Source organism: Dendrobium catenatum, unplaced genomic scaffold (assembly GCF_001605985.2).
Source record: "Dendrobium catenatum unplaced genomic scaffold, ASM160598v2 fragScaff_scaffold_264, whole genome shotgun sequence".
Lineage (NCBI taxonomy): Eukaryota > Viridiplantae > Streptophyta > Magnoliopsida > Asparagales > Orchidaceae > Dendrobium > Dendrobium catenatum.
Genome location: NW_021318726.1, coordinates 1,229,064 through 1,255,988, shown reverse-complemented (window position 1 = coordinate 1,255,988; position 26,925 = coordinate 1,229,064). Strand labels below are relative to the sequence as shown.

Here is a 26,925-nt window from a genome sequence, read left to right as displayed (position 1 = left end):
CCTATTGCATTTTCATAATCATTCACACAATCTATGCATGATTTACATGAGGATATTAGCAAAATAGTTGGGTATTTATTATGACAATTATGATACTAGACTTTCAATAAAAGGATAAAGTAATAATGCATTTAATTTCATAAAAGCTTCTTTCAAGAACCTATAATAAATTAATAAATCTAATAAAGAAAGGTCATTCCTAATATTTTCTAACCAAGTCTTTTTAGGAATCATTAAATCAATTTTCAATGTGTTGATTTAATATTATTTAATGAATCTGCCATCAATTCCTTAAATTATTCTCTCTTATTATCTCCTTTTAAATTTGCATTCAACATTTTATCAAACAAATACATACAACTTGTTCCTAAGACTATCTTAGAAGATGATATTATGTCCGCTAATCATGATGGATTCCAGAGATCTTATACGCTAATATGACCAACTTGTTTGAAATAAATCATGGATTACTTTGCATATTGCATTAAAATTTTATCCTAATTTTCTTGATGAATATTAAACTCATCCTGGTTGGTCAGATTTGGAGATCTACATGTATACTCAGTGAAAATGCTGACCAAATAAACATGTTGTACTTTATTTATTTATTTTTAATAAAATATGAATAAAATTTTTGAAATTAAAACTAAGAATATTATTTTTTATAAAATAAACATTTAATAATTTTAAAAAAAAATTATAATTATTTGAAAATTACATTTAATGAGTTTTAAATTTATAAATGACCAAAAATACCCTTATATTTAACACCATTAACTCCCAAAATTAGATGTTAGGACCACAAATGTCTCATTTTAAAGAATTGAGGTATCAAATTGATCTCTCAAAAGAGTTGGAGACTATTTTGATACCTCAAAAAGAGTTGAGGGATCATTTTGCTCATTTTTTCTTATTAAAATAGATATTAAAGGTAAGTGCATATCATTTTTTATACCTGTTTCTACTTGAATGTCTTCTTTCCTGCTTGTAGATGGAAGATCAGTGGATGTCTCAGTAAGTCGTTCATCCCTCCTTGGCATTAATATGTAAGTTTGCTGTTCCTTTCCACTTTCATTCTTCGGATTATCCCTTGAAACATACTGCGGATCAGAACATAAACGCATAGAAAGATTAGTCTAACAACAATATCACTACTCGGTATTTTGAACAAAACAAATCCAGATCAAAACCTACCACCAAGATAAAAATCAAAGAAATGCAAGGCAAGAGCTACAAACAAAAAAGTAAATTTAAAGTTGCTGAGTGCCAACATAGCTAGCACAACATAGTGAAAATATAAATGAAGTTGTTGAGTAAATCGGACTTCTATTTTTAGTCTAAGGAAAAGCTTAATTATCATCTTATAAAGCTGCTGTTTCAAATTATATAATGAAAAATCATGAATAATAATACCTTCAATGTGTTTAGATATACAATGACGATAGGTTAAGTTATTTAGTTATTGAGATCTTCATCCTGTTCTCATAGATAAGAGCAGCATTTTTAACTTTTGAATAAGTTTGTTTGACAACCTTCCAAATTAGTTATTAGGAACATGAGTGATCTACTGATTTCAAGTATCATTGTGTTCCATAATTACAATATAATCACGTAATCCTCTCATATCAGTGTGAACTTTTGTCTATTAGATTCAAAGGATGTCCAACAAGATGTGAATTTTTCATTTTCTTTCAAAAAGATCTTCACAATATGAGACAATTTTTACATAATTTCTTTCATTCAAGTGATACTGAGGTTTGTAGTAGCTGGAATTCTCCCTCGATGTGATTAGTCTATATTTCACCATTCATGATGGTTGACACTTTGGCAAAAAAAGTCGAAAAAATTGGATATGATAACGAGAATAAAGAATGAAAGAGACAAGAAAAGTAAAGGTTGCAAGATGTATGAGTGTCAATATTAGACACGACTTGAAAACCCAACCTGAATCCAACCCGAAAATTCCGGTGTTAGGTTCAACTCATTTGTCAAACGGGTCGGATTCGGGTTCAACAAATCGACCCGTTTCAAAAATCAGGTCGAGTTTGGGTTGACCCGAAAATCCGAGAATGATCCGGAACTGACCCGACCCTAACTCAGTAACACCCACTATACAAGAAATGACGAAATCGGAAATCGGAAATCCCAATTCCCGCCGGCACTCGTGAGTCAACCAGGCTAATGACCTCACCATGAACCTCTTCCGTTGTTCCGCAGCCCCGGAGTCCGATGCCAGTGCTCAGTTCGAATGAAGTCCTAACCCTAGGCTAGGCACTAGCTTCGTAGTCCAGCAAGTCTGCACTTCGACGACATTCCTTCCTTCCTCTTCTCCGGCTTTTCCTCTTCTCCGACTTCGATGATGTTCCTAATTTAAGATGATCCATAAACATCATCTACTATAATCAATTACCTTATCAGCAATTAAATCATGAGTTGCTAATATACTTTGTAAAAGCTGCATGTTTTACTAGCTACAATAACACAAATCATGCATACATATTAACGAAAGGAAACCAAAAAACTCTCATTTAAAACAAAGAACCAAACTCCTGTAAGCAAGAATTCAAATTTGGTGAAGATAAGAACAAGCCAGGCAAGATCATCGAAAAAGAACTGGAAATCCAAGTCAAAGCAGAGGGACTCTATCCTAAAGTGAGAAGCAAAGGATCTTCTACCGATTCCCTCTTCCCCTCCATCTCCTTCTCCAAGTCCAATCCAGATGCGCCGCTGCTCTCCAGAGTTATCTAGAAGTCGTTGGCGTCTTTTCCGGTCAGCTTCTGCACCTTCCAGCCTTCCGCAAGTTCACCTTGAGAGGGTGAGGCCTTGGGCCATGAAGACTTCTGCCAGCGGACGATGGCATGTTTTTCTTTTATTCTCTCTTTTTCTCTGTGAGTGGGTGAACGGAATTTCCTTCATGTCCTGCAGCTTCGACGAGACAATTCACCTTCCTCCCATTCGCACGCTTCTTTGGCCATAACCCATTTCATGTCGGGACGGGTCAACCCGAAAATCTGACGGGTCGGGTCCGAATTGAATTTTATGACATGTTTGCAAAAATGAGTTGGGTTCGGATCGTGTCAAATAATGTTGGGTCAGTTCCGGATTCGACCCGAACCCAACCCGCAACCTGATTTTGACACCTCTAGCAAGGAGGACCCTAACGTTCCCTAATAACATATAGAAAATAACTGACTATAAAGCCTCATTTGTTTATTCCTCCAAGGTAATGATACGCTAAATTACATTGAAAAATAATTTTAAACTGTGCAATCGTAGATAACAAGCTAATTACAATAAATCTGGAATTAATGATTGTTTGCCCAGAATCCTTATGTGCTTGCAGCTACTATTCGCCACCTTCTCTTGCAATCCATGGCTTCTATTACAGCAATCTATGGCCGCCACTTTCTTTATGCATGGCAATTCATGGCACACCTATTTCCAACTTTAGCGCATGCAGCGATCCACAGCATCCGGCAAGCCGAAATAATGGCAATAGGCAGTAATTAGCTCAGGCAAAACCTCCGACAATTAAAACCTCCGACAGTATTTTCCAGCACAAACAAAACACAAAAAGAAACAAAAGGCTACGAAATTACATATGTATAAAAAATTCTCAAAAAATTAAGTGCGTACCATTAAGTTGGGACCTCTTCTCTTATCAGAACCACGTTTGGAATACGGGCTAGAACTGTTACCAGCAATTACAGCTCTTCTGCTTGATTTTCCATTACCGGGCATTCTCTGCCACGAAAATATTATCACTAATTAAATGAATTTTGAGAATATTAAAAAAAAAAGTTTTAAAAACTTCATTTGTGATATGGTTATTAAACTTCAAGGAATGAATAAGCTGCAAAATGGAAAATATTAGCATCATAAGGAAAATAAAGTTCCTAAGAATATTTTTAAAAGACAGATGTTGAAGTATTTTTAGAGCTCACTGGTTTCATCCCCCTTTGTTCTTATGAAGGAAGATGAATGCAATACAAACGGATTAAAGTCAAAATATGTATATGGTGAAGGCCCTTTTAACATGAATCTTGGCCAACACTAAATTGCGCAACAGACGTTCATCTATGTTAACAATAATTAACAAATAGAAAAACACGGGTCATTTGATTCTTCCACTCCATAACAATATGAATGTCCTCCAACTAGCCCTTGCTTTGCAGATTTCCAAATCATTCAAACATTAAATTCTGAAAGAGAATATAAATTTGTATATAAATTATCTTAACAAAACCAACTTGTGATGATACCAAGGGAAAAACAATAATTCTCAACATATGCACGCAAAATCATCACTGGCTTTACTACTTCCATTACATGGCCAACCTTCAGCATAAGTACAAATCCCACATATTTTTCTAATGCCAATACAGCATGCACAGAAATGATGGATTACAAAATAGTTGAGAACACAGTGAAGCTTTACATCTGAAGAACACTGATGGCACTTAGTATCAAGAATAAATTTTGATCTTCTACTCTTCCTCTCATTCTCTTTTTCAGGAAGCACAATTACTCCTCAAATGACATCCCAAATATTTCCTTGGTGTCATCAAATAATTTAGTACCACTAAAGCAGCAATATTATTCTTCTTCTTGTGTTATTCAAATTTTTAAAAATATTTACTGTAGTGAGTATTTAAGTAGAAGCTCTTGCATTCTTTCGGCCCCATTGATTATTTTGCTATCTACCTTCTCTCTGTCTATGTGCTTCTAACTGTCTTCTTGCTATTAAAACCACAGGAAGTCTCAAAGATTAGTTGGTCAGTATTATTCTTTTCTGTACTTTGCTTTGTATGCTCGTGATCTTTCTCTTAAAAGACATCAATGAATTTGGAATACATTACAATCTTGGATAGTCCATTACGTGCTTTCTTCTCTCCATTTGTGCTATTGCTCAGTCCTCCTGCCTTTGAGCCAACACGAAGGTTCAAGAAAAAAAGTTTTTTATGCATTTTTAGATATCTTTTTTATGGATTTTTAATTTTTTTTTAACCTCTCCATAACTTTGTTACTCTGTTGGGCATCCTGGTTTCATTACCTTTATACCTTCTTCCTATAATTCCTCTATTTTTCTATGCTGTTGTCTCTACTTTATTCTTACTCTACAAGTCTGTTCCATACTCAAAGCTGTCAGCTATTTGATGGATATTTTCTAAATTGATTCTTGTAAAGTCATTCCATAAGCTTGCTTAATTATGCCATATATTAGCTGCTAGTTGAGTTATTTCACTTCCTCTGACTGGCAAGGAAAGGTTTGAGGGTTAACTTGTAATATTGTAGTTGCAATAGACAAATAATATATTAATACGCCTTGAATACCAAAAATCAACAAATAAGCAGTAAATTTCAGCAAACCTATAGAATTTTATTGATAAGAAAAGAAATACGAACAAGCAAGATACAATGGTCCTCTTTCGAGAGGAGGACCTCTCCCAAATTCGAGACACCGTTAGAATCCCTCAAAAAAACAATGGATAGCAAACAATTACAAAACTCATCAATAGCATGAACCTAAAACCCTAGACAACTCCCCCTTAAATAGCCCTAGAACACAATAACACAATTAGAACCTTCCTAATCAACATAAACATAATTTAGGAAACCTTTCTAAATAAATAGAATCTTCCTTATCAACATAAATATAATTTAGGAAAACTTTTTTTAAAATATAATTTAGGAAACCTTTATAAATAATTAAACATAATTTAAAATACCTTCCTAAACAATTAAACAAGATTTAGAAAATATTCATAAACAAATAAACAACTTATCCTTAATTCCACCTCCTCACATAATGAATAATAGCTTCCTTGAGTCCCACAAGGTAGTCCCCCCCCTGACGTATCAATACTCCCCTCCAAAAGAGCACATTATCCTCAAGGTGGAATAAAGTAAACTACTAATGAATAATACCTTTTCCAGTTGCAAAAGAAAATATGTGAGTTTGTAATCTTGAAATTCATTTCCTTGTTGGATCCACATGAAACAGTTGTAGCATGTTTGCTGCTTAAAATTCTATCAACTATTTGTTTATGTGAAACAATACAGACATTTTTCTTTCAATTTCTATTTTGTGAAGAATCTCTGAAAACTCATGTCAGCATAATAGTTATTGACTTAGTTTGGAGTTCTGACATTAACAAAATCTCCAGTGGTAGAAGAATGTTTTGTTATTTCATAAGAATATGGTTTGCCTTAAACCCCTTCACAGATTGGATAACTTTCTTTTGTTTTGCACTCAGCTTATCCACCAAGACTTTATGTGAACTTGAAGAATAAAAAGAATTAGTTGGTACATAATTTTTAATTTTCTGAAGTCGCTTCATTATCTTGGCTTATAAAGTCTTGATGCTTGCAGTCTTTAAGGCCATTTTTATTTTCTTTTGAGAGACTTGCAGGTGAATCAAGTTCCGCTAATGCAGTTTTACCATCAACATCCAAGGATACTTCAGTTGAATCTTTCTCTACACTAGAGAACCAATAGACTTTATCATTTAATCCCCATCAATCTTGCTTGGTACAACTCTCTAATCTTCTCTCAACGTATCATTTTCGTGATTTCCCCTTATTTCTAACGGAGTTGTCATAGCTTGATTCTTTAACATTTGTTTCATCATCTCCTTGAGATTTCCAAACCTTCCTTCAATCATTGAAAGGCGCTCATTCAACGATCTCATATCCGTTCGTAGCTGCCCTACTTCCCCCTCCAATCTTTCTTTCAATGCCTCAACTCTTTTCTCAGCCATCGGTCCTAAGAAATTGCCGTAATACCAATTTGATACGGCTTGAATACCAAAAATCAGCGAATAAGCAATAAATTTCAGCAAACCTACAAATTTTTATCGATAAGAAAAGAAATACGAACAAGCAAGATACAATGGTCCTCTTTCGAGAGGACCTTTTCTCCCAAATTCTAGATGCCACTAGAATCTCTCACGACCAAATTCTAGATGCCACTAGAATCTCTCACGAAAATAGTGGACAACAAACACTCGCAAAATTCATCAATAGCATGAATCTAAAACCCTAGACAACTCCCCCTTAAATAGCCCTAGAACACAAAAACATAATTAGAACCTTCCTAATCAGCATAAACATAATTTAGGAAACATTTCTAAATAAATAAAAACTTCCTAATCAACATAAACATAATTTAGAAAACCTTCCTAACTAAATAAGCATAATTTAGGAAACTTTCCTGAACAATTAAATATGATTTAAAAAAATTTTTTAAACAATTAAACATATTTTAGGAAACCTTCTAAATAATTAAACATAATTTAGAAAATCTTCCTAAACAATTAAACATGATTTAACAATATTTCTAAACAATTAAGCATCTTCTCCTTTATTCCCCCTGACGTATCATATATACATCGAACATAATAAATATAACATAGGATTAAACCTTAGCATAACGTTTTTTTTTACTATCTTCACAAGTGGCTGCAAGCTGTTTACATTGCCAGTGCATAGTGGTACGCTTACCTTCAACCACACAAAAAGCAAACTTAACTAGGCTCCTCTTGCACCACAAGGAAATTAGCACCCTCGCACAAATGCTATTGGCATTGCATATTAAAAACAATTTGTTGAAGTTTGGCTCATGAAAAAGCAAAATTTGTAAAATTAGGGCCCACACATTAAATATGACTTGAATTACTAGCAAAATCACCTGAAAATTTACCTGAGGCCCGCTCTTAGCTGCCCTTTTTTTCCTGATGAAATCCATCAAAGGAGTCACAATAGGAACCTCCTTAGCAGCACCTAAAAAGAATAAAAACCAATACAATTTATTACAAATAACTGAACAAAGATAATGTTGAAATACATATCCATGCGACAATGTACCAGCTCTTTCAGCTTCTCTCCTTTCAAGCTGAATCTCAGCACTAGGGAGATTCTCTGTAGGCTTTGTAAGAAGCTCGAGAAACTCCAAATATTCAGGATCTGGATACCCATCAAAAAACTGTTTCTAAGACAACAGACTTATTTCAAGCAAGAAATACAAAATTGAAAAGACTAATATCATGTTGCATAAGTAACTGCAGATTTTCTCATGCATACCCTTGAATATTGTCCCCTCACGGCCATCTTTCTTGGTCCTTGGCTTCGGAATGCATTGAGATGGAGCATATTCCACCAGAACCTTAAACTGAGTACCTGCAGCATTATGATTGACAATGTAATTTATTTCAGCAGAAAAGATCACTAGTAAAAACAAATTAACCATTTAAACACAAGGGCTAAATTCCAAAATGATCCCCTGACAATTCCTATGTGGCCAAATTAGCCTCAACATATCATATTTCTCTTATTTAGTCCCTTAACTATAGATTGATCCAAAATTGGTTACTCATGGACTGAATTGGAATCAACATTTTATTATAACACAAGATTTTCCAAAAGATTTACTATATGAGGGTCAATCTACACATCGACTGCCACTTTTGGTAAATGTACCATTCGACTATTTGAAGAATACAGGGAAGACTTATGTATGTGCACACGCTCATTCACCAATATAAAAAAGACCCAATGTAGATATTAATGATTTAAAAGTTGGAAAATCTATTGATGGATGGATGTATGTTGAATGTGAACTTAGTGAGTTAAATGATATATGTTGTGATGCTTTACATTGTGACTTTTTTCTAATGATATATGAGGTTATCCATGCTACTATTGCTATGAAAATTTGTGATAAGTTAATTATTCTAAATTTCTAATGAAAGTACTTATGAGGTTAGAGATGCTCATATAAATATATTGGAATATGAGTACGAAATATTTCATGTAATTCCTTTCGAATCTATTTTTGAAATGTGCACTCACTCTATGAAGATCGTAAATACAATGTATTCTCTTGAAATAGTCTATCAGAAATTCAGAATCAAGATATAAAATACAAGATTCTAAGATGTCACCTAAAAGGATAGAATGTTAAGGTTACTATCATAAGTTAGGCAAAATAGTTATTTGCACATCAATTTAATCAGCTTCATGGATCTCTTATAATTACAAAACATATTAAAGCTTCAAGGGATGAAGATGAAAGCTCAACAAGGGATAAGGAAAAAAGAAAAATAATTGTTTGCGAGTTAATAAACCCAACACATTAGAAAGTTATGAAAATGAAGACAAGTTGTAATGCTCGCCGAAAGGATTAGATCATTATTGAGGATTAAATAATAATGGTATAACAAGTCAATGTTCCAAAAAATAAAAATTAGGAATGCTTCTACAACAGTAGAAATTATATGCTTCAACTATATAAGTCTAAGTATGTGAGATGGGACTATCCATAACTTTTAAGAGAGAAGAAAAAGTAGAAGAAGAAGAAACACTAAAAAAAGGAAAAAAAAAATACTTGGACAATATAGATTTTCCAAAGGTGACAACATTATGCATCCTACACATTTTAAATCACATGGTACTCTAAATAAATGTGAACAGAAATATATTTGGATTCTGAAATTAGTCATCTCACTTTTTTTTATGGGTTTCTTCATAACAAAGCTGGCAAAAGCACATTGTACTTGAATAGTATATTTTCAATGCATATGTTGTTGGAGATAAATCAAAATTCACATCCCTCAAATCAAGAGAAAGGATGTTAACTATTGAGACAGAGCTAAAAGAAAAATAAAATTATTGATATTGGACCAATTGGTAAGAATTCTATTACATTAGATAAAATTTAATTATTTATGCTTTAAAGCATAACTTCATTTACATCAGCCAATTTTTAGATAGAGGTTTAGAAATAACATTCATACATCACATTACATAATTAGAGAATATGAAAATATTATTCATAAATGCAAAAATATATATAGGATTGATCTTGAAATTTCTAATAATAACAATTGATGGTCTCATTTTTGAGTGAGCATGATAACATCATCATGTGCTTAGCCTTTTCCATTAGGATCTCTTCTTTAGTGTAAGGCCTCTATCATAGGACCCTATTAGCAAGATTCCTAAGGACTTAACATCGGCTAGTCATAAAATACCTAAAACTCTGGGGTACCCCACACCCTATATTAAACCCTTAAGACCCTTAAGCTGAGTCAACCCTAATTTGCCCGAAATAGTATCCATGATCCTTAGGGGTCTACCCTTAAACCTTCCTAAGTCCATTTAGAATCTTCTTACCTTTTATTAACTCATTTTATCGAAAATCCAAAATTCAAAGTACCTAGACTAGATAGGCCTTTGAGTTTAACTAGACCATTTATAGTCCTGTTAACCATGAACTTGCTGAAAAATCATGATTGAACCATGTGGTTAAGTAACATTTCTCGAATGCACTTGGGTCAAACCCAATCAAATAAAATCAAAACATCTCCAAGCTTTGCAAAACTCCTCCTAAGACCCTAGACTAACCCTCCTAAGTGACCTAAATAATTTAGGTTAGCCTACATGATCCTAATCCCTTGACACAACCCCATACAAACCTAATTCAATCTCTTAAGCCTAGGCTAGACTAATCCAAGACCTCAATTGGATTCCTCTGCCCTCCCTAGGTCTAAATCAACAGGCCAGCTAGCATCAGCTCAAGTGGTCAATACAAGGGTGGCTGACAACATAAAAAATCTCCAGTGCCCAAAACTACTTGCTCAGGCCACGCCCTGCCCTAAACACGGCCAAGCACATTTTTCCTTCACCCAACAACTGATCCCTAACAACCCTGCCAACTGGCATCACTGACGATGGTCTCATTGATGCATCCACATTTTTCCTGTAAATAGGCCGAACTTGGGTTGAAATTGGTGTGCAATAAGAACTCTTTTAGCTTCCCAAGTGTGTGCTCAAGTATTCCCAAGCTTCTCTCTCCCTCAGCTCCCTCTATGAGTGCAAGAAGATCAAGCTACGACGAAGCCTTGACGGTGAAACCACATTGGCTGATCCAGACACTATCACTCAAAGCTTCCTTTAGTGGAATTGGTTGATGAGGTCGAGCAAAGCAGCTACAACCATTATTTGCATCTTAAGCTCTTTAAAACCAGGCATGCCAACATTTTCTTTATCCAAAAAATCAATTTTTTTACACATTTTGATGCCAACGCATATCACATGAAGATGAGAAGATCTAATCGTTGGATTTTTTCTTAACATCCTCGTGATCTTTCTCGGTCCATTAGATTGGGAAAATCATTATTGAATGTGTTAGATCAAGGATATGTTGGTCAAGGGCGAATGTTGATGGTTGGAGGTAGAAGATTAGGCGATCATCATCCATTCTAATAAAATAAAATGGATAGTAATGATCTCACTGCATTATATGCCAATATATTTCCCTATTAAGTTGTGGTTCAATCTACACATTTTGATCTAAGATCAAAAAATCCAAATTGATCCTGAAGTAATTTGTTTAGAAAAATACTAATTCTGGGCTAGGGTAGAAAACTTATAGACTAAAATCTTATAAAATTCATAAGTAATTTAAAAGAAATCATTAAAATATGAAATAAATTGCACTAAGACCCTAATGAATCATAGAATCCATGAAAAATTATTCCAAATTATTTTAGAATAAAAAATAGCTTTTCCTAATTTTTTTAATACTAATTCATTTTTTTCAGAAAGTGGTGGGAGATCGTTGATTATCTTATTGGATTTTTGGTTTTTTGTATCAGGACAGCAGAGGACTGAAGTGGCTCTTCTATTTCGGAGTTAGATAAGGTAAATGAGAAGCAGCTTCACTTATACTTCTAGCTATCAGAAGTTCAACTGATTGTTGTAATACTTTAATTTGCTATTTGCACATTGAACTGATTGTTTATTTGCTGAAATATTTGTCAATGTTCTTGAATTATTTTTCTATATTTAATCACCTATCCCCACATTTAGTTTTCCTTGTCTGAAAACTATTATTTATATTCGGATTTTCTCTTCATTTTTACTTTTCTTGGGTATTTTATCTTTTCATCTATCAAGTTAATTATCTTAATGGCTAGAGTTTGGTTGGCCGTTGCCACCCGTGGCATCTTCTGTAGAAGTATATCTAAAGATATTTTGGTTTTTGATATTTCTCTATTTGATTAAGAGCTTTATTTGGTATTCGTAATTCAACTTTACATGCTTTGCATGTTAACCTTCTCCTCCTGTTATTTTTCTTCTTCTCTTTGTCGGTTGTGCTTTATTTAAATCTTAATAAAAATTTCAGTTTTTATTTTTATTTTAAATGATGATTCTGACAATAATTTTAAAACCTTTATAAACTAAATTAATTGAGCAAGTATACAGGGGCAGAACCGGCTTGATTCTTAGGAGGGGCAAATTTATAAATAACACATATACACAATGTGTTTAATTCTGCTAGGGGGCAATCACCTAAAGATAATAGTATTTTAATTTTTTTAGAGGAGCCAATTACATAAAGCGTAAAAAATGGGTGGATGGGATAAATTACCTAAATATCTATGTAATAAATAATTTTTTTATTTTTTTGGCGGGGGGTGGGGCAATTGCTCCCCCTCGGGGCTAAGTGGTTCCGCCCCAGCAAATATAGTTTTGTAATTATTATAGTGTTATAATTACTAATTATTTTCTTGGGTATTTTATCTTTTCATCTATCAAGTTAATTATCTTAATGGCTAGAGTTTGGTTGGCTGTTGCCACCCGTGGCATCTTCTGTAGTTTTGCTCCCCCTCGGAGCTAAGTGGTTCCGCCCTCGGGGCTAAGTGGTTCCGCCCCGAGGAAGTATAGTTTTGTAATTATTATAGTATTATAATTACTAATTATTGTGTTAGTCTATCAAAACGTTGATTTAGAAAGCAGCAAAGTCTTACGGAGAGGATGTTTCAAGGTGCTTTGAAAAAAAAAGGCTATTTTGAATTATATATTTCTTGCATCTTAAAATATTGCTATATCAGTAATATGACAGGTTATGAAGTTATTGAAATGAATATTGTTTCATTTGAACACACTTCCTCTTTCTCTCTCTCTCTCTCTCTCTCTCTCTCTCTATCTTTGTTTTGCTTGTCACATCCTGCCACGGCATTGGGAGCTGCTAGCTTGTTATGGCTTTGAACTCTCTCTCTCTCTCTCCATATATATATATCTATATATATATATATCTTCATTTTGTTTGTTGCATGCTGCTACGGCTTTGGGTGCTACTACATACTTATTTGTTCTCATATGTTGTTATTGTTTAGTTAATTATTGTTTCCTTGCATCCTTTGTACCCAAAAGCTGTGTATTAGATGTTGTATTTTGTTTGTGAATAAATTAGCATCCTTTGAATATTGATGTCACAAAAATGATAATTAATTGGTTATAGGTTGCTACATCAACACAATTCTTTGCAATATCTCGCACAATTCAATTATTTTGTTGTTTTTTACTTATTTTACTATCCAAATTTGCGCAATACATCCACATGAATATATTAGTCCTTTAAGTTGCTATATTTCTGGTGGAAATGTCATTTGACAATCATCAAGAGAGATGAATTGTACTGTGAAGCATGATAATATATAATTAGATGACTCTTGAATTACTTTTTCTGGTGCTATTATGCAATCATATTGTGATCGTTATGATATTTTTCAACTTTTGTGAAAGCATTTAGATGATGATCCTATTTTAACATAAAGCTTAGTTTAGTTTAGTTTTTTTTCTTTTTATATTCATAGTTATTTAAATTATATAAGCTTAGTCAACTTAGCATATGAGAACAACATGGTTTTATGCTCCTTTTCCTTGCTTCGTTTTGTTAGGCATTGTTTGACAATAAAAATGTTCAAGGAATTGAGCTGAATTATATTTTACTCCATTTCTTTGGTTGGGAATATATACAAATAAAATGTAATTTCATCTTATTATTTGATTGCATATAAAATGCATATCTATATTACTTGTGCATGGCTTGAGCTTTCTTCTCCATCAAATCTTGGTCGTTTATTTTTTTCGTTTAAAAATTATTCTCAAAAAAAAAAAAAAATCCTGAACCTTCATTTCAATTTTGGTAGAGCAGAAGATTGTGAAGAATTAATATTCTAAAAATCCAAAAAAACTAAGGAAAAGCGTGTTGCAAAGAGTTAATAAACTAATATTATATTATGAGCAGGGGAAAAAACAAAATGTTGTTTGAGTGTCTTTTTACCAGACAAAAATTTTGAATTCAATTATATTTTTTCTTTTGAATTAATGTACTCTATCATAAAGCTTATTTTAATTTTATTTGACGCTTTCTGTTTAACGATCGATTTATTTAGTTTGACTATCGTTAAATCTTTCAGTTACATTGTAACTCTCAAGCTTTGTTTGGTCGTTCCATATATTTAGTTCATGCAAACTTGAAAGAAGGGCAATTTGTTTACGTGATTTGTAAGAGAATCAAATTGAGTACAAAGAAGGCCATTTTTATATTTGTCGATAAGTGCTTCCACCAAGAGATTTTTGTCTTCCTCTTCTAAAAATATGAAGTTTGCCTTGGTACTTTAGTAGAAAGGTATCAATGTCTTCTTTTTTTGTGACTTTTTCAGGTTTTGTAATTTCAAAAATATTTGAAGAAAATAAAGAAGATGGATTTGTTTGTCACATACAAGGAAGATAATATATTTAGTGTTCTCACTTCCAACCTTCTTTAGATAGATTCTACTAGAACTTCAAAATTCATTTTTGTTGATTTATCGTCTTGCCACAATTAATAAGTTGTACGCTTTGATTTTTGTAAATAATTTAATTGGATTGCTTGTTTGGATGTTGGATGTTGATAAAGTTGTGCTTCACTTTCACAAAATGATTTATTTATTTTATAAAGATACTATATTAATATAATATGTCACAACTTAATTTTAAATTTTATTATCTTTTTTATTTTTAAAATTTTTATTTACGTACACCATCTAAAACTTAGAAAATATTAAACATATATAAAAATATACTTACATAGGCTTTTCTTGATCTCTCATCGATCCATTGTTGATCCTCCAGTCCCTTATGAGTGCGACTATGCAATTCAACAGGAGTTGGTTCTCTAACAAGCATTGCTTTCTGTTTGAATTAAGAGAATTTTATTAATACAAATTAAATAACAATTTTAAAAAATATTTAAAATTCATTACCAAATGACGCCTATGCTCAGTATGTGGAATAGAGCCGCCTGTATGAAGTGAACTACCCAACCCACCAACATCAGAAGCTCTGTTCTGTCAATTTTGATCCCTCCTCCTACTGTACTCTTCGCTGCCCCAAGCTGCATTCAACTCAGCCCATATAACCTCTACAATCCATAATGGTCGCTTCCCAGACTTTCTAATATATGTGAACATGTCGCACATCCGAGTAGACCCACGCTTCTCAAAATTCTAATATATATATATATATCATATACATGTCATATAATGCATATGCATGTATATCATTCTCTATATCCAATGCACTACTTACAATATCAATGCAGTGCATCATTTATATCATGTAATTCATGTAATTCATAACATGTGATTCCTATATATCATATGCCCTTATATTAGTCTTATCAGTTTTATTATTCACATGTATCGGTCATATTATGTATCATGTTATCATATCATTTATGCTATTTTTCATATATATTCATGTCATGCATATATGTAAGCAAGATAAAATATTTGGCTACTTATGATATTTTTTGTATCAAGTATTGTAGGACAACCCTATAGGAATTAGACTTAATCATATAAGTCATGCTTCCAAAAATCAGTTTCATATCGCATATCACAAGTCAGATGACTTTGATATAAGAAGTTATCACTTTCTGCCCATCGACGTGTCATATCATATCAGTCAATCTTTTTATACCTCCATTTTAATATCATTTAAAATTACACTATAAATTTTATTTAAAAGCCCATCAGCCCACCCTCATGTACATGAGAACATGTCTCTAAACAACAAGAATTAGTCAATCTTTCTTGCTTTTAAATATATTTCACATCATATAGAGAATAATAACAAACATCATATACAATTAATAAAATAAAATCATATGGTGAAATTTTAATATTGACCAGTTAAAATGCTTAGGATAATGATATTTATCACATATCAAAAGTCACTTAGTGAAAATTATTAAAATGATAATTAATATATTTTAATTAATTTTATGAGAAATAAAATTTGAGAAATCAATATCATTGAAAATAAAAATAGGAATTAGGTTATCTACCATGATCATAATATTTTTTCGAGTTGGAGCTACGAATGAAAATGACCCTAAGCATAATTTCTCTCTCTTCATCTCTCCCCTTTTGCTCCCCTTCTCTTTTAGCTAAGAAAAGAAGAAATGAGGAAGGAAAGTCTGAGGTGATGTAACAACCCAAAATCTTAACTTTTAAGATATTATCTGCTTTGGCCTAAGGGTCTCATGATTTTGTCCTGATGGTACTTCCCAAGAGGTGCACCCATCTAAGATTTCTCTGGGATGAGCATGCTTATATGTGGTGTTTCTTAATAAAATTTCAATAATTATACCAAAAGGTACCTAGATGCTTAAGAGTTTAGCTTCTTTTAACTTAAGGGGTTTCAAAATCTTCCCAACTTAAGTAACTGACATTCTCATCAACATCTTTATCCCAAAATGATCCACTAGGTAGATAGGATTATAGAAGTTATCCCTATAAGTTTAAGTGGAGACTCCCACCACATAACATTTTGTCCCATATAAGGTTCAAGAAATGGCTCTCATAGTATATTACTTTGTCTTCTATGGCTCTTAATTTTCATCTTCATATTGGTGTATTACTCTAATACCATTTGTAATAGCCCAAACTCTTAACTATGGAGATATTATCCTCTTCGGCCTAAGAGCCTCACGGTTTTATTTTGTTGGTATAACTTCCTATGCGGTCACACATCTCAAAATATTTTTGGGATGAGCACGCTTAACTGTGGAGTTTCTTAATAAAATTTCAACTTTTATACCAAAAGGCACCTCAGTGTTTAAGACTTTAGCTTCTTTTTACTTAAGGGGTTTCACAGGTAATGAGTTTAAGTAAATGGTTGTATATATTTTATTGAAAAAGTAAACTTATAGTCCAATCACCATGACACCTAGCCACCCCAGCACCAATGCGCTCATTTATTTCCTTAATAACCCAAGAACTCAAAATTGGGGTGTCGCCTATCCTAGTACCACAACGCTCCTATAAATAAACTTTTAAAATTTTAGGGATAAAAAATTAGGGTTTATTATAATCTACCCATATTAAAAAATATTATCCCCAATATTTCAAAAGTTAGATCAATCAATCAATCATATTGCAAATTATGCAATGTATTTCAGTCATAATTAATAAGATTATCACAATAATATTTAGAATAGAGAACAACTCTAGTTGACTTCTCTGGAACATTTATCACTTTCTATTGACTTAAATTAGATTATATACCCTTGGTTGTACTAGGGTGCCATCATCATTGATGATGTGGACTGCCTCTAACTCCCATTAAGATTCCTTCCATTTGTACCACTCACAAAACCTTGATTAGACATTTGAGATCCTACAATCCTTTATTCATATACTTTTCTAGACTGATTTATCCAAAATTTATATCTCTTTATAAATCCTCTCTATAGGTACTCCATCATATTGTATCCTTATTAACCACATCTAAAATACTATCCTTTAATCATATAACACTATCATATATGCCTCCTATCACATCTGGAACACTCCTATATATTGTTAGTTGGTACCATAGGTCCTCTCTTAACATCAACAATTGGCTCTTCTTCTTGTAATCTCCTCTAGTCATTTTTACACCTACTCTATTCCTATTTATGTCATGTCTAAACTGGGAAATGGATAAATTATTTACCACCAATCTCGCTCTCTTTACTAACTCTAAAAAGTCATGGTTTTTAAGTGGTACAAGTCAACGTTTTAGCTCATCTTTCAAACCCCCAAGAACCTATAGCATTTCTCATCAGCAGTACTGACCAGTTGAAGTACATACCTTGCCAATATAATAAACTCATCTTTATATTACATCATTATATTATTTTTGTGCCTCGGTCTTATAAAAGACTCCTGCATTTATTTTCAGGATGGTGGATGTATGAAGAAATATATAAGAGTTCTAATGAACTTCTCCCATATAATCAGTGAATTCAATTTGCCATAAAACTCTTCTCTCTTCTATCCTATCCACCATCTCTCATCTTTTCCTTCAAACAAAAATCCTACCAATGGTCTTTTCATGTTCTCTAGACACTGCATACTATCAAAGATCTTCCCAATTCTCAGTAGTTAGTCCTCTTTCACCAGTGGATCTACAGCTCTCTTAAATAGTGAAGACTTCAACATGTGAAACATTTGTTTATCTTCTTTAGTTTCCTTGCTCTCGTGTTGTCTATTATATGCATCACTCACTAGTTGAGTGATGAGACTGGAAAATAACATTATGATGTCATAAATAATTGGAGCTACTATATTGTGCTCATTTGGTACTGTAGATAGATTCATAGTACTCAATATAGTTCTCTTTTCTATAAACTTATAATTTAATTATACAAATACATGGATTGAATGCACAAAAAATATATCTTAACACATGACATTTCTATAAATCTCAATCAATTCTTATAGATATTGTTACAATTCAATTCTTCTAATAAACATTTATATTTATATCAACTATAATGCCCCAATATCAAAATTTAAAAATTTCATATTTTATCTCATAATTAATCTACTAAGGCTTCTAATAATTCAATAATATAAATAGGTCCATTAAAAAACACCCATAAATCATATATATCAAATTATAAAACTATATTTATTTCTCAAAATTCATATACTATAACTAGGAGACTACATAATACATTAATCTCTCTCTACTCAATATAAATAAATAAAATATATAATATAAGAAAAAAATAAAACCTTAATTCTGATATGTCTCACTACACTGGATCCTGAATCCTTCTGAAAAGTATGTAAAACCATTAGGGGTTCGGATATACCTGAAAATCTAAAGTTGATCTAGATGGCTCGGATACCGCCCACACTGCATCACTCTCGAGTCCCGTACTTAGGCATACATGGCCTACCTTACCCTCACTTGACCTGCAGCCTACCTTGCCCATGCTCGTAATGCCATCCCAGCACTCGCAGACTAATAGCCTTCCTTACTCGAGCTCGACCCCGAGTCCCTCACCCTACCACTACATAAAAATCACCAATTATCAGCGATAATTCTGGCGATCAAAGAACCACCAGAATTACTGGAGATTAAACTGTCCGTGCGACCACCGGTTCCAACCAGCAGTTTACTTGACAATTTTTAATAATAAACTGCTAGAAATGTCGGTGGTAAAATAACCACAAGATAGGCCATTAGTTTTGTGTTTTTGCGTCATATTTATTGGTGGCTTGGCCACTGGTGTTAAGTATATTTTTTTTGTAGTCCAAACAGTCGAATAAACGTAAAAGATTGACGTAAAATTGTCCAAGCAGACCATTCCTTGTAATTTGTTCGCGTATTTGTATTTCCTCCAGACGCCGCTCGCACTCACCTCCAACCGCGTCCGCAGGACTGGTTGCCGACGCCATAACTCCAGCCGCCGATCACACCCTCATTCTTATATTTTGGGTATGTTGTTCAGATTGATGGTGGTGAAATAGATGTAGTTATTATTAGTAGAATTTTAGTTGGATGGTTATTGAACTGGAGGAATGCATCGGGATTGTTGTGCGATAGAAAAATCCTTCTCAAGCTTATGGTAAACTAAGATGGTGGTAATACCTACAATAATTTAGAGCATAAAATGTTGGCCATTAAAAAAGAAGCATAATATTAAGTTAAACTAAACATATAAAATGGTTGCCTTCCGATAACCCTGTTAGAAGAGTAAATGATATTTCTTTCTTAAATTTAAATGAGATTTAAGGCTACATATTTTCTAATAATTAATTTCACAACTATGTAGGGAATGTTTGCTTTAACATCCAAATGACTATCCAAGAAGATAGATATTGAATGTATAACATACTATTATCGGGTCGAAGAGGATTGACACATGAATTTATATAGGGAGTTAAGACTTTTATTCAAGTTTCATCTCTGCTACCTTTATTTAAGTTTGATGGAATATTTAGATGTCCATATTTGAAGTACAAAATCAAGAATTCCTCAAGCTTGATGATGTAAAGGTTTATTTATATCATAGGAGATTTATTCCATACTATTGGAATTGGACCTCACATGGTGAGTACGAGCCATATAGAGATACATATGCCAGTCCATCCATAGCTTTTAAAATATTTGATGAAGATCAAATGACTAGATCGTATGAAGAACTTATTTTTGATGTAGTAGCTCCTAATTTAAAGGCTAGTGTGGAAGAGTCACCAAATATAGAAAAAAAAAATTCTTTGAGTTAGTGCATGTATATCAAAAATTAATCTGGAATGGTTGCAAAAACTCATTCAGAATTACAGATTGATGTGAGGATGCTAAGTAACAAAACTAAATTTAATATTCCTCATGATTGTTTCAATAACTTCATTGGTCTTCTTAAGGAAACAAATTCAACGGATAATTTAATCCCCACAAATTTGTGTCGAAAAAAAAATTAATATCCAAATTGGGTCTCACTGCTAAAAAAATGATTGTTGTATCAATGGATGTATGTTATACTATAAGGATGATGTGACAGAAGTTTATTATCGTACCTACAATGCACCTCTGTTTAAACCAAACTCGAGAAAATAATGTCGTCTAAAGAAAGAGCAAGATGATTTTATACGTGTTGAGGAAAGTCATCAGTCTACTAGCAAAACTTATGTAGTTAATTTACTGTTTTCTTATTTTGTTGTTTTGTATTTCTTTTTCGTCCTTTTATTTATGAAGTCATTTTGCTTTTTTTGTACAGTTGTAAATACAATTAATACAAATGATAACTTATGGAATAAATTATTATTTCATTGGATTTCAAATATTGTTTTTCATTTGTTGGATTATGGCTTGTTGGTTTATAAAGATCAATTCTTTTATCATCTATTTTTTATTGTTTTACATATGCTATCAGGAAAATAAAGCTTCTTACTTTTTCATTTCATTGCAAATAGGATAAAAAATTTTCTGACTTTATTCAAAGTAATGTATGCGTAGGGTATTACTCTTATTATATCAGGTGCAAACTATAAATACTTTGTGTCATTTGTGTACATAAAATTTTTTATTTTCAATGGCAAAATTGAAAGATTTGCCCATAGTTTTTTATATTAAATATTAATTTTTATGTTTAATGTCTTGTAGAATACAATTGGAGTAAACAGAGCAAACATTTGTTGACATTTATTAAAAAATTTGAGATAAAATTTTCATCAAAACCATTTGCATAAAATTTATATGAGCAAGATCGTTGAGAAACAATTCCTCCTTGAAGGGCATCAAATTCAAGTGATAGATATTTGACCACAGAATTAAATATTAAACCTTTGATGTTTCATTAAAACTAAGTAGCAACATACATTATAAAATTTTTAAATACAATTAGTACTTCAGATTTCTAACAAAAATAATGAACCATAGCAAGCTTGTTGCAAATCTTTCTAAGGGTTCAATATATGGATATGAGAGTTCTTGTGAGCTTGAATTTGGGAGTTGCTGCCTTTGGTCGAAGGAACATAAAGAGGCAATGAAAGATGCTACAGTAAATAAGTTCCTGTTGCTAGGCTTATGATCCAAAGATTGCTAAACTTCAGGGACAAGAGAATTTATCACGTGAAATGAAGCAAAACATTCAAGAATATGAACACATCCTTAGTGAAGTCGTTTCAGATGCAGATCTCCCATCATTGTAAGTTGATGGTATGATCTATTATAGAATTTGATTTTAATCAAATTGGTATATTTTTAATTACATCTCAACAATCTTTGTTTTAAGTTTAGTGTTTAAAATATATTTTTTAGATATTTAGTTATCTCAATTAAGCATGTTATTTTATGTTTTAGTTTGCATTTCATTTTTTTATTAATTTTTAATTCAATCTTTCATCTATATTCCTATTTTGTGGGATGTTTAAGTTGTATTTACTTGGTAATCAAAGTTTATTATAAATATTGGATTATATTTTTCACTATTGCATGCTGGCAGTTTGGTATTTCTCAATCAAATGGAAAATGCATCTTATTTATAACTAATACTATAAGTGTCTAACAAAAGTCAGAAATTTTATAAATGAAACTTCACGATGTGTACATCTACTTTAAATTAATTAACTATAACTTCAACCAATTGACATATCTTAAATATATTTTGTTTTTTGCAGTATCAATTTTTATACTGAGATTCGCACTACAAATCCAACAGATTATTTAGAGGTAATATTATATCAAAATTTTTTAAAACCGCCGATGCCGGTCTCAAGCCCATATGAAAAAAGTTAAGGGTTTGTTTTTATTCTGGTGATAATTTCTTTCCAAAATAACATGGTGGTCCCATGCCTTGAGATGTGTATAAATTAACCATATAAATAAGGGATATAACTGACTTTCCTTTTTTTTTCTCCAACTCCATTACTCTCTACATCATTCTCTACTCTCTTCTCATGGGAAGATCACCTTATTGGGATGATAGTGACCTTAAGAATAGCCCTTGGACACTTGAAGAAGATCATAAGTTGGTTCATTACATCCAGAAGCATGGCCATTGCAGTTGGAGAGCTCTTTCTAAGCTTGTTGGTATTGTATTCTTCCTCATTTTCTCTTTATAGTATCAATCATTTTATATGAATATGTGCATTGATCAAGAAAGCTTGTTATTGCTCACTTGTAGGATTTAATAGATGTGGGAATAGCTGTAGTTTGAGATGGACCAACTACTTGATGCCATATATCAAGAGGGGCAAGTTTTCATCTGAAGATGCACAAAGCATCCTCAACTTCCACTCTATCTTTGGCAACAAATAACTAATCTTTTCCACGCATAGGCTTTATTTTATTATTTGTAGATATATAGCAAACACAATTAGAACACGATGATTTTTTTATTCATTTACTATGTAAAATTAAAATGAATACATGTTAGGGATTTCGAATGTGTTTGAGTGGTTTAAAATCAATAACGATTTCTAGCTGCATCATCCAAATTGCATAACCTATTAAATTTATAAAAATTTTAAGTTTGTTTGTTTTTTTTTTAAATTACCTTTTAAGTGAAAGGAATTTGTGATAAGTTCAAGTTTTTTAGAACTATTATATGGAAGAATGAAAAAAATAAGTTGATATAAAAAATTACATGTAATTTTTATAAAGACTTGAGTATTAATCATATAGCATATCAAAAATTAATTTTAAATTATATTTATATCTTTTTTATTTTTTACAATTTTATTAACGTGCACCATTTGCACGGGCATTTAACTAGTTTAATTAAGTGTATTGATTGTATCTTAATTAACATAAAATAAAATAAATTATATTTATTTTGTTGTTATGAATGAACGGCTAAGATGAAGCTGAGATTCTGCGGTAAGTGGGGTGGAGTGGAGCAGCGTTTTCACTTTGCACAGGTGCAGACTACAATTCATTGTCAGTTGTAGTAGTGGCAAGAATACTCTATCATTATCAAAAAAAAATTACCGTTGGAAGTCGAAATTAGCAGGCGTAGTTGGAAGTTCAAACAAGCAAGCGTAAGTAACCTCTATATAAACTTAATATGAGCTTGTTGTCTTCTTATATACTCCCATTTTCACAACTCTACAAAGAAGCCATGGAAGATTTGAATTCAAAAATCACTCTTAAACTGCTGATCGATGTTCATAGCAACAAAATTCTTTTCGGTGAGGCTGGTAAAGACTTTGGTAGATTTCATGTTCAGCCTTCTGACTCTCCCACTAGGCTGTGTTATTAAGCTCGTCTCTCCTCCAATTATGATTAGATGATTCAATTTCAATCCGAATTCTTTTTAGATTTTGCTACTCGAGTTCTTTGTTTGTCTCATTTGCACTTTGTGAAATCGTCTTAAAATATTTCTCCATACCAAAACCTAATTATTAAATGCAAGGTCAACCGGTCAAGATCTTTACAAATTATAAGTCTTATGTTAATTAACACATAAGATCAACATGAAAACTCACAAGATCAAACAAGCAACTCCTTTCCACAATTCCACAGAAAAACAAATGCAGAGATTATAATGGGGATAAGGTGTAATCATTTCGACATCATTCTAAGAAGATACAAGGAATAAGGTAAATAGGTAATGGAAGACAAGCAACTATAAATTTTAGCAAATAAAATCCTCTCCATACTTCACCGATCAAAAAGACAATCGAAAACTACTTGGAATCAAATAGATAAGAATCCCTGCGGCAAAAAAATCATTCTACTCATTTTTCTAGATAGCCACTGCGGGAAAAAAAATCAAAATTTCAGAATTAAACCATGCAGAAAAAATTTCAGAATTACCTAAACCTTGAAGTGGAGCTGTGGAGGCAGAACGATATTATCATGGATTGCCGGCTTCGATTTCAAGCGGTTCGAGCGGAGGAGCAAGTGAGAAACCCAGCAGGCTCTTCGTGCCTTGCCTTCTGGCTTCCTCCGTCAAACAACGAGCAAACCAATTGGGAGGCATGAACGCTGAACAGGACGGCGATCTGGTCGTCCCGGCAAGATTCGTCCGTCAGCCTGGGAGGTGCGAACAGAGCGGCCAAAAGCCGTAGGAGAAAACGAGGTGTTGCATCAGTGCGTGTCATAGGTCCCAGGATAGGTACTGCTTGGTACCCTGTGCTTGTGCGGACGGTCCACTCTGCACCTAATAATTTTTCGTGCCCTAGACCCTTTGTGTCGCTGCCTAGCTGGGAGGCGAATCCCTGGAGCACGAGTGTTCCCTATTTAGCGAGGGAATTTTTAGAAAGAAGTATTTTCTTTAAGCCACCATTTCCCAATTTGCCGAGGAGGCACCCCCCCCCCCCCCCCCCCCTCAATCCGCCACTATTTTGGATCAATTGGAAATCTTTATCAATCGCGTAGAACTCTTAACGAGATTTATCTTGTAGCAAATAGAGCCAATGCCTCTTTACTTCAACCCAAAGTGTCCACTTCTTATGTTACAAATCATTTGCTTCTTGGCACAGAAGCCACTGTTGTAGTTCATCGGGCTCCAGTGTAGGGCTCAATATACTATCTTTGTAATTATTGCAGTAGAAAAGTCACATACTGTAGTACTGTGAGAAATACCATGTGCCCAACTTGCAAGTGTGCGATGGTCACCGAAGTCGCCTTCGTGGCTCCATCGGGTTCTGCTTCTTCTGTTGCCCCTGGATAAGCAGGGGAGGGTGTTGGAGGCTTTGTGAAGGGAGTGGTCACCTACATGATTACAGATGATTTGGAAGTGACATCTGTTAGCAAATAAATATTCTGGAAGTTTCTAAACTCATGATAGTATATGTATTAGGTTCTTAATTCTTGCTGATGTGTACAAGTTGTAACTCTATATATAATTCCCTTAGCTTGTACATAGCATAGTGAATATACGATATTATTTCCTTCTTGTCTTGTCTTGTTTGCTGCACCTAATGCCTTACAGCTCTAACAGGTTATTCAACACCAATGTCTGTGATCTCTAGCATCACCCTTATTAATCGCTTCATCATGAAAAAGATGTCCAACTAGAGAGAAGGTGGTTGCCGTGGCATGGAAGAGGTTCAATTCCTCATTGAACACTAAAATCGCTTAAGAAGTTGGTTTGTGAAATTAATGGTCATAATGTACTCCTGCTGACTACAAATCTTGAACCATCCATTTTTTGTGAACTCTTTCACCAATGATCTTTTACTTGCAATGGGGTGACAATAACAGTTCAATGTAATGGAGCTCATTTACAATGATAGCAACACTATCTTTATTTTATACCAAATTGAGGACTCTTGCAAAATCTTCTAGGTGTACAAGACCGCAGTGGATGCCTATAATGGTCTAAATCTTATCTCGATCCAATTTTGATTGATCAGTTGGATTAAATAAGTATTTCATAACACTCATCGTAGAAATACAATCCATCATTTCACCATCTTCCAAACAACAACCCAACATTCTAAAAGGTTTTTGTTCTGAAGATTAGAAACCTGAGCAATCTCATTCTTCATTCCTACAAATCCTTGTGTTGAAGATCTTGAAGGTTTTTTACAGCTATCAGTTGTCCATCTTCTAGTAAATTCTTATAAACTGACACAACAAATTTGGATCAGAAACTTCGGTGACATTTCGTCGAACAACTTGGGAGCATTGCGCTGGTTCGATTTTGCTAGTAGCATTCCGATCGTGCATTTGCACACCTGCAGTAAACATCCCCACAATTACAAAACATCTTGGTCCTTGCTCCCATTCTTCACCATTCTCAAAAAGTTTTAATCTTAAGCTTCATTAGGTCTCGAGGTAACTTGGAAACCGAGAAAAATGATATCTCATTGGAAACAATGATTGTGGTTTGATTTATACTAACTTTTGTCTCCATAAGCTTTTTAACTTATGGCAGTCCACATTACCATATTTCTCATGATCGTTCTTCTTGTTTCTATCTAGTTTTTCACAAATAATCATATAAGAAGAAAAAGAAAAATCCTTACTGGAATGGGTACTTTCTTCCTCCATTCTCGTGCACCAAAATTCATAATATGACATCCTACTTTTCTCTTCAACATATATCCTTGAATTGAATGAATCGATATCATATCCCAATGGTGAGATATGATAAAAATTGTCATCGTACTTGTCTTCTCCCAAAAGTAAATGCCATCTTATCAGAAAATACATTAACTCCACTGATAGAGCAATCCGAACCACCTGTTGTTATTCATGTTTCAATTCTCACGAAATTAGCAGAGTTTGCACAGCTTAAGTGCTGTCTACTGGAGAGCCACAAGAATTACTAATTTTGACCTTTTTTCGCGTGAACGACGG

General features: G+C 33.1%; 1 protein-coding gene across 7 annotated transcripts in view; it reads right to left on the bottom strand.

The window, feature by feature from the left end:
* LOC110099116 (regulator of nonsense transcripts UPF3) overlaps window positions 1-26,925 on the bottom strand; it is a 52,463-nt gene that overhangs the window by 17,294 nt on the left and 8,244 nt on the right. For 6 of the 7 annotated variants that reach the window (XR_003700208.1, XR_003700209.1, XM_028693369.1 and 3 more), the window contains 5 exons: window positions 8,083-8,178; window positions 7,867-7,965; window positions 7,691-7,782; window positions 3,637-3,744; window positions 956-1,100 (listed from right to left, as the gene is read on the bottom strand). Coding sequence is in view for 5 of the 7 variants with exons in the window: in XM_028693369.1 (XP_028549202.1) it covers window positions 956-1,100; window positions 3,637-3,744; window positions 7,691-7,782; window positions 7,867-7,965; window positions 8,083-8,178 (540 nt within the window). In the remaining 2 variants the exon portion in view is untranslated. The remainder of the gene's footprint in view (window positions 1-955; window positions 1,101-3,636; window positions 3,745-7,690; window positions 7,783-7,866; window positions 7,966-8,082; window positions 8,179-26,925) is intronic. The other variant, XM_028693370.1, reaches the window with a different exon arrangement.